Consider the following 21,022-nt stretch of genomic DNA (forward strand, 5'->3'; position numbering starts at 1 on the left):
AGATATGCATTCACTGTCATGTATACTATTGCCTTCACAGAAATCTTCTCTACATATACCCTCAAAGTCTCAATTTTGCCAATCGTCAAGGTTCTGCAAGAAATATCACGGTGAAAGTCCAGTTTATGTATGGGGAGGATCCGAGCAATGCCATGCCGGTAAGATGTTTTTTACTTTTCCTATTTTTGTGTGTAGTTCATATAGACTTTTTTTTTTTGGAGGTAGTATTACTTGGTTGGCACCTCTAAGATGGAAATTAATGTGATTTTAAAAAAACAATTTTTAACTGTATTACTTTTTATACAGATAGTAATAAATTTACTTGAAGTCTTATTTATTGAGGATTTGGTAAATGCAAGGCACTCCCAGAGATACAAAGATGAATAAGACTTGTAATCTAGAGGATATGAGACAAGTGCATAAAGTTTTAAAATGGTGACTTTCAAAAGAGGGTCAGAGGGTCAGATCAGAATTACCTAAGGTACTCTAACAAAGCACAGGTAACTTTCCTCTGTCTTGGCATCTGTGGTTCTGATTCTCCTTATTTAGAATAAAAGGCCAGGCAGGGGAGGTGGAAAGTGATGAATGGGCTGTGGTATAGTTTGAAAATGTTCTCCTGGTGATTCTAATATGTATGGTTCTTCCCATCTTTGTTAAGAAACTCTAGTCATCCTCTCAATCTTGGCTGCATATTGCACTCATCTGGGGAGCACTAAAAAAATATCATTGTCCAGACTGAATCTCATTTGAATGAAATTATAATCTCTGGGTGTGGGAACCAGGCAGTTATCGGTATTTTAAAATCTCCCCTAGGGATTACATTTTGCATCCTGTATTGAGAACCAAGGTATGAAAGTAGATCCATATAGGGATTTAAAGGCGCAGGTGTTCAGTGATATGAGAGAATGCCTTAAAGTTAGTGAAAATGTTAATGGTAATGGGTCTACACAGTGGGGGAAGGAAAGCAATTGAAGTTGGGGAACGTCCTTCAGTGGAGGAGTGGGAGTGAGTTGCCAGTAAGTCAGAGCAGTGGAAGGTGAGACAAAAATAGTAGATGGAGGCCAGACTGGAGAGGTTCTTGATTGTCCAAATTGTGATTCAATATTTGTGGAACACTAATAAATGCAAGTTGCAGGAAAGTAGATTTTTGGCTGCACTTGAAGTTAGTAACATATGGAATAGGAGCACAACTGTCCCTGCAGATGTTCTACGTCTGACAGCCCTAGTGGAATGCAGATGAGCTAAGAATAGGTACATTGTTAACAGTTTTATTTTAGCTCTCTGTGTCAGTCATTTGAATCAAGTTCTGACTTTCTAGCCAGGAAAGCTGTATCTTTTCTTCTTTCCTATTGCCTCAATTTCATCAGCATTTTTAGATCTTGAAAACAGCAAGCACAAATTTTATTCATCTTTGTATTCTATGGCAGCTATTCCAGATCCTTGCATATAATACATGTTGAATAAATATTTGTTGAATAAATATAGAATTTATTTTTGAGGTTTGAATTATCATTTCATAGTCTTTACTAGTTCTTTATTTCTGCCAAAGGAATGAATACTATTATAGTTGATGAAAAGACACTGGCTTGTAAAAATAGACGCTTTGTTGTCTTATATGTGAATGGCCATATAAATTTGAGGTTAGGACAAATGCAATATATGTAAAATAATCTGTTTTATTGTTTGCCTAACAAACTCTTCCTTGTCGTAGCATCTCTATGGCCTCCTCTGCAGATCCCTAGCTGCGTCCAGCCCCACTGGCAGTTAGGCCACTCCCTCTCTTGGTGCTACCATAGCATCCTCTCACTTCTTTTATGGACCTCATCACCTTATGATTATGTGTTTATTTCTTCATCATGTCCACTAGACTGTGAGCTCCTTGAGGGCAGGGACATGTCTCACTCATATTTATATCTTGATGCCTATCTTAGTGCTTGGCACGTAATTGGTGCTTAGTTTGTATTGATGAAGGATTAAAATTACATGCCAAATGGTTGAAAAAGAAACACTTTCCACTATATATCACTCATGTTATAAAAATAAGTGAGATACTTTGTGGAAAATGATAGCTTCTCAGAGAAAAAATCTGTACTCCTCTATTTGTATATTATTGGCCATATGAAAATATAATACTTTTATGTTTATGTGAGTGGTTGGTTTGAAAGCATGTATAAACAACATATCTTGCTTGCTTATTTAAAAAAAAATAAGGACTAAGGCAATTTTTTGATCATATAATGTCAATATGATAAAAACTCTAATTCTGGCACTGGAAAAACATTTTATAAAAAACATAGTATTCTTAGCAAACTGATAAAATTGGAGTTACCTAGGAAAGTTGTTTAGTATGTTCCTTTTATTTTGGGATGGTGCTGATTAGTTAATTGCCCTGTATAAGGAATACACTTTGAGTTGTTTTACCAGTTGTGTTGATGGAAGTACGATGGCATGTCTGCAGTACATGTTCATGTGTATGCAGAAATGGCTGGCTAGACGTGGGAGTTTAATCTGTGGCTAGATACCATTGTAAGCCTGTCTCACCCACTCAGGAATCAAGCCGTGACCATGACATTATTAGGCCATTGTTCTGATGGGCTGCCTGAATATTCTGCTTCTTGCTGTTAGAATTCAAGAGGCAGATATAAAAGACTATAATATTTTACTGCTAAACCTCCCAAAGTAGTATTGTATTTTTTTAATGTGGTGGATTTTTTTTAACACATGTGTAAGAATTCAAAATGTTGTTCACCTTCCATGTGAAGTAGCTTGCAGGGAGTCCTGGAAGCAAAGTATACCTAAAATAGGATTTAAAAAAACAGACTATTTGTTTGTTTTTAGAGAGAAGGGAAAAAGGGAGAAAGAGAGGGAGAGAAACATCTATGCACAAGAGAGATACACTGATTGGTTGCCTCTTGCATGCCCCCAACTGGGGACCTGGCCCCCAACCCAGGCATGTGCACTGACTGGGAATCCAACTGGTGACCTTTGGGTTCGCAGGTGGGCACTCAGTCCACTGAGCCAAACCAGCCAGGGCTAAAATAGGATTTTTAAATATCATTTATAAATAATATATATTTGACTTTTCAGCATGACTGCTGTGTTAGTGAAGAAGCCACCAATTTGTATGGTAGATATATGCCACCGTTTTAGGATCATATTTCTTACATAAATTCCAAATGATGTGCTACATCCAGATTTTAAAGTGAAATCTTCACCTTCTTAAAAAAGAAAGAAATGTATCTTATTGCCCAATAGATATGAATATAATGGATAGAAATTTTTTGAATGCTTGAATGTCAGATGGGTATATAAATTTAGAATAAAGCAGTTGAACTTATTAATGAACGTCAGTAGGCACATTGTTCTTCATTGGGCTGATTTTTGCCCATTGTTCTCAAATAGTTATTGAATCAGACAAATTCTTACATAGATATGAAACATCCAGCATTTATTACAACAAAGTTTCAACGTGCTGTTATTTGTTACAGGTAATCTTTGGTAAATCTAGCTGTTCAGAATTTTCAAAGGAAGCCTATACAGCCGTAGTATATCATAACAGGTACTGAATTAAAATATTTCTTTCAAAGTTACTCACTCCTCACTGGCATTGTTAGCGCTCACGTTAGTGTGTTTACCAAATGCTTTGCTGCACTGAATGTGCAAATTCAAGACAGCTGACATCAAAGTTATAATTTTCAACATATAGACCCACATTTTCCATAGACATCTCAAATGTAAGACTTTATACACAAAACACCTTTTCTATCAAATTTTCTGACCCTTTCATTTTTATTATATTATTATTGATTATCTTTTTGGCTTCGAGTCCTTTGGTCTTTCCCTATTATATTCCCTTAACACTTTGCACCTTTACCTAACCATCAGTTAAAGTGATGGTATTTTCAACATCAAATAATCCTTTGATTTAGTGCCTTTCCATTTTACTTCTTTGAGAAATCGTTAACTTTGAATAACCTTTTATTTCTGCTTTTGTTCTTTCTTTTTTAATTGAATGCTGTTGGAGAAAAAGCACAAAATTATACCAATCAGGACTATCACATTATTTTATCATATGATGGGGCTATATTAATTTATTTTATTTTATTTTATCTTCTCTTGGGTCCAAAAGATTACTCTTTGGTAATCTTTTTGTCACAACTTTTTAAACCCTATCTCTAATTTTACAAGAGCTAATTTAAGTTTTTCCCCTCGTCCTCTAACTCCTACTTCTTTTGATTGCTTTACCCTTAGCTTTCCTAATTTAAGTTGAGTCCACCCCACTTGAGACACATGAACTTCTCTGCTCCTCGCCTCAAACTGTCTTCACACTGTTCTGCCTCTCCTGTTTCAGAGCAGTAATGGCCCACATCCTGCTCAATGGAATCCTCACTCCTGCTCTCAGTCTCACCGCCGTCTTCCGGGATATGGCTTCATCGGTTATCCCTTTTCTTGTGTCATCAGTTCCTGTTTCATTAGCTCCATCTCTTAGTGTTAAAAACAAGTTTGTTTCTTATTCTTAAAAAAACAAAACAAAACAAAAGGCTACTGCAGTGCTCTTGGGTAGCATGGTTTTTTCCTTGCCCTCCTTAAAACTTTCTTATTTCTCACCTTTATGGTCTGAACACTTCTTTTCTTCCACAGTAATTATTCGTTCTATTTTTTTCTTTTTCTTTTAAGTATAGACATTCCACACAAAACACTAAGGTTTTGTTCTTAACCTTCTTTTTCTATAATATTCTCTTCCTAAATAATTTTATATGCATTTCTCAGTTATGTTCAATGAAAATGCTACTACTTTTACCTTTATATGGACTGTCACAGCTTTTTTTTTCAGTCATGACCTTCAGTCTGAGGCACAAATAGGTATTTTCAGTGGCCTGTTGGGCATATTTATTTGGGTTCCCTGCTGCCTTCTCAGTTTCTGTGTGTTTATCCCTGGCCTTCTTCTAGACCCTCTCTCTGTTCATTTTTATTAATAGTACCACCAATTTTTCAGTCCTCTGACTCAAACTTTAAGATATCCTTGCCTTCCTTTTTTCTTTTCTCTAATATTCAATCATCATTTACATATTGGTGATTTTATTTCTGCTTCTTCTCCAAACATATTCTGTACTGTCCTGTTTCTGGGTCTTTCTTGAATCTTTAATTATATACTGCTTCTCTGTACTTACTGAGCTTCTACTAATTCTTAAAGGCCCATGTTATATATCTCTTCCTAAGTACAATTCCCTGATCTAAAACTTTAAGCAGTCTGTTGAACTCTGTTGTTGAAGCGTTTAACCGTATCTGCTCTATACCAGGGGCTAGCAAACTTTTTTCACAAAGGGCCAAATAGTACATATTTAGGCCCTGGGGGCCACATGCTCTCTGTTGCAGCCACGCAGCCCTTCTGTTACAGTACAAAAGCAGCCATCGACGATGAGTAAAATGGCAAATGAATGGGCATGGCTGTCTTCCAATAAAATTCTACTTATGGATACTGAAATTTGAATTTCATGTAATATTTAAAGTGAAATATTATTCTTTTGATGATTTTAACCATTTAAAAATATAAAAACCATTCTTAGTTTGTAGTTTATATAAAACCAGGCAGTTGACTGGATTTGGTCTGTGGGCCATAGTTTGCCAACCCCTGTTTTATAGTGTAGTTACTGTTGTATGTGTGTCTTACTTATATTTCTACTAAGCTGTATATATTTTTCAGGGCAGTCATTTTTTTATGTTAATCTTTAAAGCCACCACAAAAGTAATACAATTTCTAACCTAAAGGCGGGCTGTTTACTTGCTAACGAATAACTAACTGGTAGATATTTAATTGTCCATAAGTCTTCACATAATATAACTTGAGGAAAGATATGAACTAAAACACTGAATAGGAAAGATATTGATAAAGTAATAATTTCTAAAAGTATCTTCATTTGTGGCTAAGTCTTTATTTTTGTTGCTCTTAGCATTAGTAGAATTAAAATGAGAATACTGCGTAACATTGCTAGTAAATTCACCTCTCTCATAATTCACTGGTGACTGGTGATATCGGTAATAAGATGTATAGCATCATTTATTCACCAAAGTCATCAAATTCTCCAATAGCTGCTGGCATTACCTGTCTTTCTGGTGATTATTAGAAGCCTCATTCCACTTACTATTTCTGTGATCAAATCTATACCAGTTAGCATTTTTGAGGCTTATTTGAGAATGATATTTGACCTACTAGCATCAGAGAAAAATCTCTAATTGATTTTTGGTGGGACAGCCTTCACTTTAAAAGTAGTAGGAGCTATATGGTTTGGATGCATTTTCATTGAAGATAACTCTGAGAGATACGAACTGAACATGGAAAATCGGGATGTTAAGGCTCTACCCTTTTTTAAGTCTACATCATAAATAGCAGCCATGCTTTCTATAAAAATTCTCATTGAATATTAAGGTCAAAATTCCATTCGTTTGATCAAACATGGTAATTACTATATGCTAACAGTGGCTGGAGGCACTTCTAATATGTGGGACAAATGTAACTCATGGTTGTTCCCTGATATTTTTTTCTTTCCTTTGAGCTGTTAGTCAATATACTAGTCCATGTTTTGGTAACATTATTTCTTTATCAATGGGATAATTGATGCAAGACAGTTCATAGAGAGCCCAACTTGATATTAAGTGCCTAAAGATACCTTTTTTCTTTTTTTACAAAAGGATAATATAAATTAGTCTCAAGTTGAAGCTGTGCTCCTGGAGCAGAAAAATGTTTTTTTATGGGATGGTTTTAAAATATACACTTACAAAAATTTTATATTACTTATTATATGATTTGTATCAGAATTGATTTCTAAATATAGAAAGCCTTGCCCTAGTCTCCTCTTCAGCAGTTTCCAACCTAATGACGATCTCAGTGTCAAGGTGGTAATTATTAATTAATTTCCGAAATAGATTACACCACCCATTAATCAAAGTGAGAGGAGAAATTTTAGAAACATTGACAGCTTCCTCATCTGGAAGGAGGAGTTAGTTACTTCTTTGAGAATAAAGAAAAATTAAGCATGAATCTTGAAATTAATTTTAAAATTATTCAAATGTACAAATGCCATGGTTATTTATTTTGGACAATTCATTGACTATTAATCTGGTTTTTTTTGCATGAAGGTCTCCTGATTTTCATGAAGAAATCAAAGTTAAACTGCCTGCTACTTTAACTGACCATCATCACGTGCTTTTTACTTTTTATCATGTTAGTTGTCAACAAAAACAAAATACTCCTCTTGAAACTCCTGTTGGGTATACAGTAAGTATATTTTTGTTAAATACTTAGCTCTTTGATCTTAAAAATAAGTGAATATTTAAGATATAGTTGGTATATTTCTTATCCCCACATTGGTTAGGAAGAATCACTGTAACAAGAAAATGCTCATTAGTATGATTAATTGACTAATGTGTCTAAACACTTTGGTGTTGGTCCTGATTATTGTGTGTTATTACCCCACAGTACTATATAAATATAATGGCTTTATGGGTTCTTCAGAAAAGAATACCTTAAATGTGAAATGTTTTAAAGACCTTTGGCTATTAAATACATTTTTTCTATAATTAAAGGCAATTAAATCCTTGAGTGAGTTTATTTAGTTAATTTGTTTTGGGGAAGAGGAGAAGGGAGGGAGAGAGTAAGGGAGAGAAACATCGATCGATTGCCTCTCGTACACACCCTGACCAGGAACCAAACCCACAACCTAGGGACGTGCCCCGACTAAGAATTGAACAGGTGACCCCTCACTTTGTGGGAGGATGCCCAACCCACTGAGCTGCACTGGTCAGGGCATAAACTTGTGAGTATTATTTGAAAATCAGTATAATCAAACTGCAAAAGTAAACCTAAGGTGAAAGATATGGTACATTATACTATTTTGTCAGAAAGCTCATGACTCCACTCTAGAGAGAAAAGTCAACATTTGATTAATTTTTTTGTCTGTTGCAATTTGTGACATGAATTTTCCTAAATGCAAGAAAATAAATTTATGTACATGCTTTAACATTTTCTTTTCAACATTCATATCTAATCAAATCTTTTTTTTCTTATTTACATTTACACTATTATTCCAATTTAAAGTTGGTAACACTTTGTGGTCTTTTTCTACTACAACTGTCCCTTGACTAATACGGCCTTCTATAAATTTAAGTGTTGCATAGTTAGTATTTATAATATCGTATGGATCATCCTTAGTAAAATAATGTTGGGAAACTTTGGAGAAGGCTCATTAAATCCCTTTGGTATTTGAGGATGTGAGACAAATGTGGCTCATACCAAGTTCTTAAAACAGATTTTCCAAATAATTGCTTTTGTAACAAACATATTTAAATGAATATTGTTTTCTTTTTCTTTTTAATTTAAAAGTGGATACCAATGCTTCAGAATGGACGATTAAAGACTGGACAGTTTTGCCTACCAGTCTCATTGGAAAAACCACCACAGGCTTATTCTGTACTATCTCCTGAGGTTAGTATCTCTCACGTGGAAATTCCAGAGATTGAATGAAATTGGTTTTTTATTACAAAGGTGCTTTCCTTTGTAATATGTAATGCAATATATAATATAATAAAGTGATAATATATTTTCTTATAATTAAATTGTAGAATATTTAGGAGCTTTTATACTATTTAAATATATAAATATATTAATTTTATTTTTAAATTTTAATCTTTGTTTAATTTTTTTCATTACCATTTAGTCCCTTTATACTCCCCTCCTCCCAGCAGTCACCACAGTGTTGTCCATGTCCATGAGTCTTTTTTCCTTTTTGCTCAATCCCTCCACCCTTTCACCTCCCCCTCCCGACCAGCTGTCATCTGCTCTCCATCTATGAGTCTGTCCCCAGTATCTATGTTAGTTCAGTCTGTTCATTAGATTCCACATATGAGTGAAATCATATGGTACTTGTCTTTATCTGACTGGCTTATTTCACTTAGCATAATGTTCTCCAGGTCCATCCATAGTGTCACAAAGGATAAAATTTTCTTCTCTTTTTACGGCCGAGAGTATTTCGTTGTGTAAATATCCCATAGTTGTTTTATCCACTCATCTACTGATGGACACTTGGGCTGCTTCCATATCTTGGAGATTGTAAATAATGCTGCAATGGACATAGGGGTTCTTATGTTCTTATGTTCTTTTGAATTAGCAATTTGAGTTCCTCCAGATATACTCCCAGAAGTGGGATCATTGGATCAAAAGGCAGATCCATTTTTAATTTTTTGTGGTATCTCTATACTGTTTTCCATAGTGCCTGTACCAGTCTGCATTCCCACCAACAATGGAAAAGGGTTCCCCTTTCTCCACATCCTCACTAGCCTTGTTGACTTATTGATGATGACTGTTCTGCAAGATGTGAGATGGTATCTCATTTTGGTTTTAATTTGCATTTCTCTGATGATTAGTGACATTGAGCATATTTTTATATGTCTATTGGCCATCTGGATATATTCTTTGGAGAAGTGTCTGTTCAGGTCCTTTGCCCATTTTTTAATTGGTTTGTTTGGGTTTTTTGGTGTTGAGTTTCATAAATACTTATCAGATGTATTGGCAAATATTTCTGTGGGTTGTCTTTTATTTTGTTGATGATTTCCTTTGCTGTGCAAAAACTTTTTAGCTTTATGTAGTCCCATTTGTTTATTTTTCTTTTGTTTCCTTTGCCTGGGGAGATATATCCAATTTAAAAAAATCTGTGAGCAGTGTCTGAGATTTTGCTGCTTATGCTTTCTTCTCTGATTTTTATGGTTTCAGGTCTAACATTTAAGTCTTTGGTCCATTTTTTAAAAAATATTTTATTTATTTATTTTCAGAGAGGGGAAGGGAAGTGGAGAGGGAGAGAAATATCAATGTGTGGTTGCCTTTCATGTGTCCCCCGCTGGGAACTGGCCTACAACCCAGGCATGTGCCCTGACTGGGAATTGAACCACAATCTTTGCTTCACAGGCCCGCGCTCAACCCACTGAGCTACGCCAGCCAGGGCTGGTCCATTTTTTAAATTTATTCTTGTGTGTGGTATAAGAAGCTGGTTTGATTTCATTTTTTGTACATCTGTCCAATTTTTCCAACACCATTTATTGAATAAACTATCTTTAGCCCATTGTATATACTTGCTACCTCTGTTGAATATTAATTGACTGTGAAGGTGTGGGTTTATTTATGGGCTCCCTATTCTGTTCCATTGATCTATGTGTCTGTTTTTATGTCAGTACTAGGCTGTTTTGATTACTACAGCCTTGTAGTACAGTTTGATATTAAGTAGTATGATTCCTCCTACTTTGTTCTTCTTTCTCAGGGTTGCTGTTGCTGTGCTGGGCCTTTTGTGGTTCCATATAAGTGTTTGAAGTATTTGTTCTAGTTCTGTGAAATATATCATTAGAATCATGATAGGAATTGCATTGAATCTATCAATTGCTTTGGGTAGTATGGACATTTTAATGATGTTAATTCTTCCCATCCATGAACACGGTATATGCTTCCACTTATTTGTATCTTCTTCACTTTCTTTCTTCAATGTCTTATAATTTTCCATGTACAGGTCTTTTACATCCTTTCTTAGGTTTATTTATCAGGAGGCCTGTTTTCATTTCATCAGGTAGCCGCTTAAATGCCACCTCTTTAGAGAGGTTTTCTATGTTAACTGTTTTAAGTAGCAGCCTCCACCCCTTTTTATCCTGTTACCTTACTTTATCCTCATACTACTCATCACTGACTTTAAAGATTAGGTGTTTTTATTTACCTATTTATTACCCAATGAATATAAACTCTGTGAGAGTAAGAACTTTGTCTTTCTTGGGCAGTGCTGTGTGTACAAGTTCTTAGAATACTGCTTGTCTCATAGTAGGCAGTCAGTAAATATTTATTCAGTGAATGAGTAAATAAATATTTAGTAAATGAGTAAGTAGAAATTAAAAACAGGACTCTCCTACTCCTTCCCAAATCTGTTATTTAGTTTTCCAGGGACACATTTTCTTTCTAGTAAAATAAGTTAGTTTTCTGCCAGAGGTAGTATTATATTTCAAAAAGAAAGATTTGCAAATGCAAATGCAAGGTTAGCTTTCTAAAGGGATGCTGGTGGTTTCTTACTATTTCGTGAATGCTCAAACATGAAGAATGTGGTGATCATTCGGATTTGACTTCAGATGGATGATGTGGCTGATTGGTATGTGAGATAAACCACCTGATTAAGTACTTAAGCTTCGGTATATTTTAATTATTACATTAAAAGAACAGTATGTATTCTTAACTTTATTGTTATTTAAAGAATAGTAAATATTGTTACTTTTGGTGTTTCATTTAAAATATATAAGAGGTAAGTATTCAAACATTCAACTTTATGGGTCATTGCTTAATGCAATTTTGTATTTACTTTCCTGGCTGAGGTTGAGCTTTGTTTGATTCAGAAGGCCAGAGACCTTCTGATAATGTGTTAACTTCATGTAAGCACTCTTGTTAGGCAAAGCACTGGCTGCAGTTCACGTGAACAGTGCGCCCAACATGGTACAGTGTATAACTTGTACAAAATCAGGACCTTCACTCCTGCTGTTAGTTGATGAATCCTAAATCTGTATCTCTGCTCATCTACTTTTTGCCAGTTATTTGGTAAATTAAAATGCCCGGTGCTGTCTTTACCAGGATGTTCCACAGACACCTCAAGCATAAAATGGCCAAAATCAGATTTGTTCTTGTTAAACAGCTTTTGGAATCTTATGGTGAATGAGAGAAAGACCTTGGCCGCCAATATACCTCAAAAGACTGATGGTATTTGGATGAATTTACCTCAGTTCAAGGTCATCAGCTTTTCAGGATCAGTGCTTATTGGGCTCTAGGAAGCAGATCAGTGCTTATAAAATTCACGGAAGATTGATGCATAGACCAGCATGGTAATCTGTCACCAGCATTTTCTCCTGTAGAATTATGGTATTCAGCACTCATTATAGTCACTTGGACCTGAAAATAGTTTTGTTTGATTGTGCCTGAAATATGTCTCAGTGAAAAATTATACATACCCTTTATCTCATGAATTATATTTCTAAGTATTTATCCTACAGATATAGTGTATAGATATACAAAGATCATTTATAAATAGGATATTTATAAACTTAACAGTGGTTACATTTATATATGGACAATTACAGTTTTTAACTTATCTTTACTTTACTTAATAATATAATAAACACTCATGCATCCACCATGCAATCCAACAGGTAGAACAGTGTCAGAAACTTACATCATTTATTTGTTCCTCCCCATTCTATACTTTTTCTCTCTAACTATAAAAACCTAGTTTTCTTTTTTTTTTGATTTGGGATAAATCTACATAGCATAAAACTTACCATTTTAAAGTATGCAGTTCTGTGGCGTTAAGTATATTCACATTGCTTTAAAAACTGCTCTCATAAAACACCTTTTTAACTGAGATATATGTGTGACTAAAGAATACACTTTTACTTTGCTTATTTTATGAATTTAACAAAAAGTTATTATTCTTTATGTAATCCTCTAAGTTTTGTTTTTTCCATTCAGGATTGTATGGCCAAGATTTAGTGGAGGTTTTTTTTGTGTGTGTGACCAAAATAAAATATTCCTCTGATATGTATTCAGAGATCAAACTCCTCTGGTCTTTTGTTGTTCTTAAAATGTAATTTGATTTTTCCCTTGTGACTTACAGATCTCTGAATGATCTGAGGGCTGGTCCACCTTTCTGCACCAGCTTTCACCATAACTGCAGCCTCATCTCTGTACTCAGAGCTTCTTCCAAACTTTTTTCTGCCTCTAGGCCTTTGAATCCTCCATCGGATTTCCCTCCCTGTTCCCCACAGGGATGGCTTCTTCTCGTTATCTGAGTTGTATATCAAAGAGCATCTCCTCAGAAAAGTCTTTCCTCACTTCGTGAATTTTCAGCCCTTCCCTCCTCCACACTGCTGATATACTCTATCATTCTAATCCAATTTTATTTGTTTAATACTTACCACTATCTGAAATTATTTATTTACTTGTTTTTCTCTGTCCCTGCTATAGGGTTGGTAAGCTGCTAGTATTAGCAAAAGGTAAAACATGGAAATTACCTGGGTATTGACCAAGGGTTTAATGTTTAATTAAATTTTTGTACATCCATATAATGAATGGTACAATAGTAAGAAGAATGATACAGATTTAAATATCCCAGTAGGATATTTATAATAAAACATGAAAATAAACAGTATAGTAACAACCAGATTTAGTATACAGGTATACATCCGCAATTGTGTAGGAAGTAGTTTGGAAAATATACATCAAATTTAGCAAAGTTAGTTCTCGAAGGGGTGTGGGATTGTGGAAGATTTTGTTGTTTTTAACCTCATATACTTCGAAAGGCAATATAGTATAATTTCCAGGGTTTTACTCTTGGTTCCACCGCTTCCACTTATGCGACCTTGGGTAAGTTTTGTATTCGCTCAGCTATTGACTGAATTGTGTTCCCCACCCCACAGATTTGTGTGCTGAAGCCCTAACCCTCACGTGTGATAGTATTTGGAGACCTGGATTTTGTGAGGGAATCAAGCTTACAAGAGGTCATGAGGGTGGAGTTTCATGGTAGAATTAGATAGATATAAAAAGATACACCAAAGATCTTGCTGTTTCTCTTATGAGGACAGAGTGAGAAATTGGCCATCTGCAATCTAGGGAGAGGTTCTCACCAGACACTGACCATGTTGGTGCCTTGATCTTGGACTTTCAGTCTCCAGAGAAAATAAGTTTCTGTTGTTTCAGCCACCCAGAGTATGGACTTTTATAATAGTAGCCCAGGCTGACTAAGACACTCTCTGTGCCTGAATTTTCTCATCTGTAAATTGAAGAGAATAATTAAAGTGTGTAATAAAGCATTATGTTGATGATGGAATGATTCAGTGGTATGCAGAACATTTAGAATGATGCTTTGGGACAGCAGTTCTTACTTTAGCAAGCATCCGATCGCCTGGGGAGTTTTGCTGTAACACCAGTGTTGACCCTTACTCCCTCCTGCCCCCAGTTTCCGATGCAGTAGATCTGGGCCGGGGGTCACGTGTTTACATTTCTAACATGTGCCCTGATGATGTTTATGTTGCTGGCCCTTAGTTCAAGCTTTGAGAACCCCTATGTTTAAAGAAGCATGTGTTCACATTTTACTCATGTATCCTATTTTTTAATAATTGAAAACAGTATTTTGGGTTGAAAGAGCACTGTTTCTTGCTTTGAGTAGTTTCAGTTCACTGACTCTTTTTCCCCCCAAAATGTTTCTAAACCTGTATTATTTGCTTCAGTAGAGACATTGCATTTTCTGCCTATTTATGTTATTTAACAAGAAACTAACTTTATTTGCTTTTCTTTTCTACACATAAAAATATGCAACCATGGAAAAGAAAAGCCCTTTTGAATTTTTTTTAGTTTTATTTGCTGAGACTTTCTATTTTTGTCATTTATTCCAGAAATATTCATAATTGTTCACTGAAGGTTTTTTAAAAATGCTGACTGTTTTTAAATTCTGTCACGTCTCACATCTATCCAACATCTGTGTCATCTCAGTATTGGGTCTATTGTCTTTTTCTCATTTGAAATTGTCCTGGTTCTTGGTATGATGTGTGATTTTTAAAATTATATCATGAACATTTTGGATATTATAACTCTAGATCTTATTTATGTCTGTGTTTTAGCTGTGGGGGTGGAGACTGTTGCCAGGTAAAGGTCCACATTCCTTTGCAATGTACTGGGGTGGGGGCTTATTACTAGATGGAGGTGGGATCTCAGGCTCTCTTCTAGGCCTCTGCTTACACCTCGCTGGCTGTGAGGGATAGGGAGCTCCTTGTTACTGCTTTCCTTTTTCACTGACACCACAGTTGGTGGGGGTACCGCTGGGCTGGGATTAGTTCCCCCACCTCTCTCATCTCTGATACCATGCCATGTGTGTGGGGAGTGGGGGGAATCCAACACCTCTTTATAGCCAGCTGAGGGTGGAGGTCCAGGCTCCCCCCGGCCTATGGAGATGGGGTGGAGCTGCAGTTTGTTTTTAACCAAATAGGGCAATTACTGTTCTGACTGAAGAGAGCAGCTTCTCTTGGAGCATTTTTTTTTTTTTGTCAGCTCCTGTGATATTTCTGGCTCTAGCACCTAGTCCAGGATATATGAGGCGAAAATAAAACCCAGGAAATACTGCCTTCCAGTGCCTCCCACCCTGAGGTTCCTAGCCTGCCTGCATTCTTCTGGGCACCTTTGAGTCTTTATGTTTATTTTATCTTCCACGTTCAGGGTTTTTAGCAGTACTTAGCAGCCAATGGAGAGAACTGATATACTCTTTTTTAAAAATAAGATTTTATTACATAATTTTAATTAATTCCTAGCAAAAAAATGTTTTCTCATCTTTAAAATAAACTTCCTAGGCTTGTGAGTATTTTAAAGCCCCTTTAAAACACAACAGGAGTGTTTGAAATAAAGAAAACAGATTATTATAAGCTATTAAAAATGATATTGTGGACATGAAAAGAAATTCACAATGTAATATGTGAAAAACAGGTAGCAAAATAATATCTTTGATTCACACCCTATGTAAGGGTGTGGATAAACACATATTTGCATAGAGGAAGATTTGGAGTGATATAAAAGGATATGTCTCTGGGAAGATAGAATTTTGAGTGTATATTTTCTGCTCTTTGCTCTTTGATCATTTTAATTCTTTTGTAGGAGACATTGATTTTCTAATAAGAATAAAACATAAGTTTTACATTACTTATAATGCATGAAAATGTATTTCACAGTATTTTTTCTCATTGAGAAATTATAATTTTTAAATTTCTTTTCAGAGTTCATGATCAACTTAAGTAGCTCTGGTCATTGTGTTTTATATCTCATAGGTTCCTCTACCTGGCATGAAATGGGTAGATAATCACAAAGGTGTTTTTAATGTTGAAGTTGTTGCTGTTTCATCTGTCCATACACAAGTAAGTGAGTTTTAATAATTTTTAATGATAAAATCTCACTTGAATGAATTAAACATATTGTCTAGTACTTCTATCGGTTTTGTCGTCTGCTGTAAGACTTATGGGAGTATAAGAGTTAAAAATGTGTGGATTCAGAAGTCACTTTTTATCAACAGGTTGTTAATGTCGACAAAAGCAAATATTTCACTTTTCAAAATGTTATTGACATCATTTTGAACAGTTAAGTGATTTTTGCCCCTGAGTTTCTGGTACATAGCAGTACTTTAGAGTTGAAAAAGCATCATCTAATGTATTTTACTTCTCATAAACTTGGATATTTCAGTTGGAAAGAGATCTTAGGAGTCATTTACTGTATTCTTCACTGTACATTCTTCATTCTACATTCTTCACTGTATTTCTTGAATATGCCAAGCTCTCTGTAAAGCCTTTACTCTCTCCAGCTGGAGTAATGCTTTTCCTCCTAACATTCATTTCACCTCTCTTCATAACGGCTTCTCCTCATGTCAGAAAAGCCTTCTCTGGTGACTCTTTTAAACACAGCAGCCCCATTACTCTGTATTGTCTTATCTGGCACTTACTGCTTACTGCCTTTTGCTCTAGTGTGCTCTCCCACTTCCTCTCATCCTTTCTGTGTGTCTGTGTGTGTGTACATATACATATATACATACATACACACACACACACAGATACATATATGTATTTGTTTGTTGGTTCTCTCTCCCATCAGATTCTAAGCTTCATGAGGTCAGGGTGGTTGTTACCTGTCAAGGAAGGAGAGTTTCCTTCAAGGACCTTACAATAGGGGGAAATGTAAAAATAATTGCAGTACAATAAAATTAGTAATATGTTAGACATATGAACTAAATCAAGTTCAGAGGAGAGAGTCATTTGTTTAGCTGGGAACTGAGGTGTTGCATTGATAAGTAGGCTCTTACCATACCAAGAGAGAAGGTGGGCAACTCACATGCAAGTGCAAAGAGATAGTAATCTGTTTAAGCACAAGCAAGTAATCTAGTGTGAATGGAAATTAAAATGCATGGGAAATCATGATAGGTGAGAATAGAAGACCAGGTTGGTAGCAGATTATGAAGGAATTGAATGCTTTAGAGTTTAGAGTTCAGGTAGATGGTGATTTCTAATCTAAATAGGAAACGTGAGAGAAGTAAATTTGGGAGCAATTGCTAAAGGAGAGCAATTGTGGAGCCATAATGAGTTTATTTTTGAGCCTGTTGAGTTTAACATGTCTGTGCACGTCAGATGAAGGTGTCCTGTGGGCAGATGTAATTAGTTTGGTGTTTAAGACTGGGACTAACAGAATAAATGTGATAGTTAAAACTATACTGGTGAACATGATTCTCCTGGGAGAAAAGGTAGAGTGGGAAAAGACAAGTTTTTTTAATGAAATTCAGGGGTTCTCCAGCTTGAAAGGGGGAGGGCTGGTTTGCAGGGATTCCCAAGGCCCCTTTAGATTTAGTGATTTTTTTTAAAGCAGAACTCACAGGACTCAGCATGCAGTCATGTTCACAACTATGATTTATTTTGAAGTACCTACAGCAAAACTGGCTAAGATGAAAGAAGTCAAGTCCAGAGGGAACAAGATGCAAGCTCCAAGAGTCATTTCCTAGTGGAGTTACATAGGTCAAGTTGATGTTGTCTGTCAGGGAAGCATATTACTCAGTTCCCAGGGTTTTTACTATGGACTTGTCACATAGGTACCCTCTGCCTAACACGTACTGAAATTCTTGATTTCCAGAAGGAAAGCAGGTGTTCAGCATAAACCTTATTGTGAGCACAGTTTAGGCACCCCTATCAGTTGGAACTCTCCTGAAACCCCAGTTCCCAGGTGCCAGCCAGAGGGTCCCCTTGTGAGCAAGACTTTAACATTCAGCTTTCTTCCTATGTTAGCTCTTTTCTGCACAGTGAGATAGGGAAAAATAAGAAGACCAAACACTTCTATATTATGGTTTAAAATAGTAACAAGAAAGGTTTTTTTAGAAGTATAGAGGAGATACCAGTTAAATAATGGCTCCAGTGGAGTTTTTCTTCTCCTGTTACTGAATGTGTCCTGTGTTTCCTATAGTCCTTAAGCTTCTGGTAATAATATTTTATATTTTCAGTAATATAGGTCATTATATCATATGTCAATAGTATTGTCAATATATTATATGTCAGTAATATAAATGTGAATAATAATATTGACATTATACTGTACAGTTGAAACATACTCTTTCCCTTAATAGAAGTATTCTTAGTATCACATTATATGTCTTCTTAAATATTCAACTATATTATTTTTCAGGCTTCATTTTATTATTTTATTCTCTTTAGAGTTGGTAGTATAATTAGGTTTTACTCCTAACTTTGTTTTTATGGAGGCACTTACATGTGTTGTCTTTATGTGACAAAGAAGGATTTGGGGCAAAATATGTAATATAGGTGGTGTAGATGCTATGGAATGTGGGGGAAGAATAAAGCGGAAGTCTAAAAAGTTTATAACTTTGTAACTGCATAAAACAATGTCCTCATTTATTATAATCTTTTTAAGGGATTGATTAAAGACAACAAATGTTTTTATGGTGTTTTATACCTTGCTTATAGATCTTTGAAATTATTAGATATATAGTTAGAACTCCATAGAGTTATTTTTTACTCATTTAAAACAGATTAGAACATTATTAGAATTGTAAATGTGATGCTGTTCAGCATTATTACCTTTTCTTAAAGTGAATTTTATTGTTCAGTAAGTGAAAGTCTTCCCAAAGTGCCAAGAGGCTTTTGCTCACATCTCATTGGTTCGAACTATAGCACATGGTTCTCTAGGTATAATGGAGGCTGAGAGAATAAGCATGTATCCTGGGACTGAGCACTTACTGCTTTTAATAAGACTGGTTCTGTTAGTGTAGAAGAGTTTAAATAATAGTCAGGATTTAGTCAGGCAGTAGAAACTGCCAGTAATTTGCACGGAGAACATTTATATATAATAAATAATTGTTAGCTAGGTTAAAGGTGATTCACTACTACATGGGATAAGAGAATTCTGATTGTAACAGAGATAGCAATTGCAGAAAATGATAAGGAAGCAATTTAGAAACCTAGAGGAGGATCCCAAAGGCTGAGAATCAGACCCTGATAGGGACCTGTAGTAGCCACCAGTGCTGTGGTGAACGCTGCTGCCCAAGTCCCTCACCTCTGAGCCATAACATTCACATCTCCTAGTCACCGTCAGAAAAAATAAAAAGGCCCTGGCTGGTGTAGGTCAGTGGCTTGAGTGAGGACTCCAGGCTGGGGGGTGGTTCGATTCCCAGTTGGGGCACAGGCCTGGGTTGTGGGCCAGAGTCCCTGGTGGGGGACTGTGTGAGGGGCAACCATGCATTGGCGTTCCTTTCTTTCTCTTTCTCCCTCCCTTCCCCTCTCTAAAAATGGATAAATAAAATCTTTTTTTTTTTTAAGAAAAAAATAACAGGCAGAGGAAAAGTCCCTGCTAAGTCCTCAGGCAAGGTAGATTGCTTCCCATACCTCTGTGGTCAGAGCCTAACCACAAGCTGCCTGACAAAGGCAAGATGCAGTTTGAAGAGTCCAGCTCCAGTATTACAAATGTGGCAACATTGGTGGGTGAGAATGGAGCTGAGAGGCAATAAACTAACAAATGGGCATGGGTAGGTTACTAACAACCTACACAACAGTGAGTTTAAAACAATAAGGCAGACTCATACCGGGGAAAAGAGTCTTAATTAACATCAGTAGATTTCTTGAATAATCGGTAGTATTTGAAGTGGCTACTTTACCATAATAAATGAAAATACAGGATGGTGCAAAAATAGGTTTACAGTTGTGAGTTTGTGAAACACAGAGTTTATTCTTGTATTATTACTTATTAATTATTGTATTATTTTTTAAATGAACAGTTGTAAACCTACTTGTGCCCCACCCTGTAGATACAGTGTTTAATTTGGATACAATCCTTGTACATACCTGATACGTACTTTTTTGTATTATTAATGAATATGAGATGTTTTATTAGTGGTTCATAGTTTGGGGAATATACAGAGTTATAATTGTGTGGTGCTTTTGCTTATTCTTTGTTTTAGGATCCTTATCTTGACAAGTTTTTTGCTCTGGTCAATGCTCTGGATGAACACATGTTTCCAGTCCGAATTGGTGACATGCGAATCATGGAAAATAACTTAGAAAATGAATTGAAGAGCAGTATTTCAGCACTGAATTCATCTCAGTTGGAACCAGTGGTCCGATTCCTTCATCTTCTGCTTGATAAACTGATACTCTTAGTTGTTAGACCTCCTGTCATTGCTGGCCAAATAGGTAATTTACTTATGTTTGGGGAATCATAAAATTTATAACTTGGTATTTATAACTTTTGCTGAAATAGAACCATGATTCCTGTTTGCTCTCTATAAGGACTGCATTTGATTTTGGTGGTGGGCATGGGTTATTTACTTGTTGCTAATGCCAAAAATACTGTAACTTTATTTTGTTTTTTATAAAATATGTCATATAGACTTCTACTCATATTATGGAAATAAATGTATTTACTCACCAAGTATTTTTTAAGGATGTACTATGTATCCAGACACTCAGGCACTGCCCAAGGCATGGCTCCTGATTTTAAGGATCTCACAGACAAGTTAGGGAAGCAGGCAAACATAAATCATTCTGCATTTATGTGACACATACACCTGGTTTACATTTTCACTCACCTGGTATTCTCTATTTCATATAGCTGCGCTTTCTTTTGTTAACTTAAAATCTCTATGTTCTTTTTCTCTTTTATGTTGTAGAAGGAGAGGTATTTTTGTTTTCCACCTTTTTTTCCAATATTTATTCCTCTACTTTTGCTAACATCTTCCACCTAAATCTTGTAAAGTAGTTGATCTTATAAGAAATGCCAGCTAACTTGTTACAGAAATTCTGTGTTAAGTGGAAAAGGTGTATTCAGTGCCTTGGGATGTTTTTAGGGGAGACTTGCAAGTAGAAGCAATTCTTGGGTAGAGCATTTAAAGGTGAGTAGGAGCCTGACAGGTAAACAGCTAGTCTAGGG

General features: G+C 35.7%; 1 protein-coding gene across 6 annotated transcripts in view; it reads left to right on the top strand.

Moving 5' to 3' along the window:
* The window catches only part of DOCK7 (dedicator of cytokinesis 7), a 217,597-nt gene that overhangs the window by 105,288 nt on the left and 91,287 nt on the right, over positions 1-21,022 (top strand). For 5 of the 6 annotated variants that reach the window (XM_037043513.1, XM_037043528.1, XM_037043521.1 and 2 more), the window contains exons 15-20: positions 41-158; positions 3,489-3,559; positions 7,138-7,276; positions 8,381-8,482; positions 15,880-15,966; positions 20,055-20,286. In XM_037043513.1, coding sequence (XP_036899408.1) covers positions 41-158; positions 3,489-3,559; positions 7,138-7,276; positions 8,381-8,482; positions 15,880-15,966; positions 20,055-20,286 — 749 coding nt within the window. Of the gene's footprint in view, positions 1-40; positions 159-3,488; positions 3,560-7,137; positions 7,277-8,380; positions 8,483-15,879; positions 15,967-20,054; positions 20,287-21,022 lie in introns of those variants that run through there. The other variant, XM_037043560.1, reaches the window with a different exon arrangement.

This window comes from Sturnira hondurensis, unplaced genomic scaffold, assembly GCF_014824575.4.
Source record: "Sturnira hondurensis isolate 20B ecotype Veracruz unplaced genomic scaffold, ASM1482457v3 Scaffold0000648, whole genome shotgun sequence".
Lineage (NCBI taxonomy): Eukaryota > Metazoa > Chordata > Mammalia > Chiroptera > Phyllostomidae > Sturnira > Sturnira hondurensis.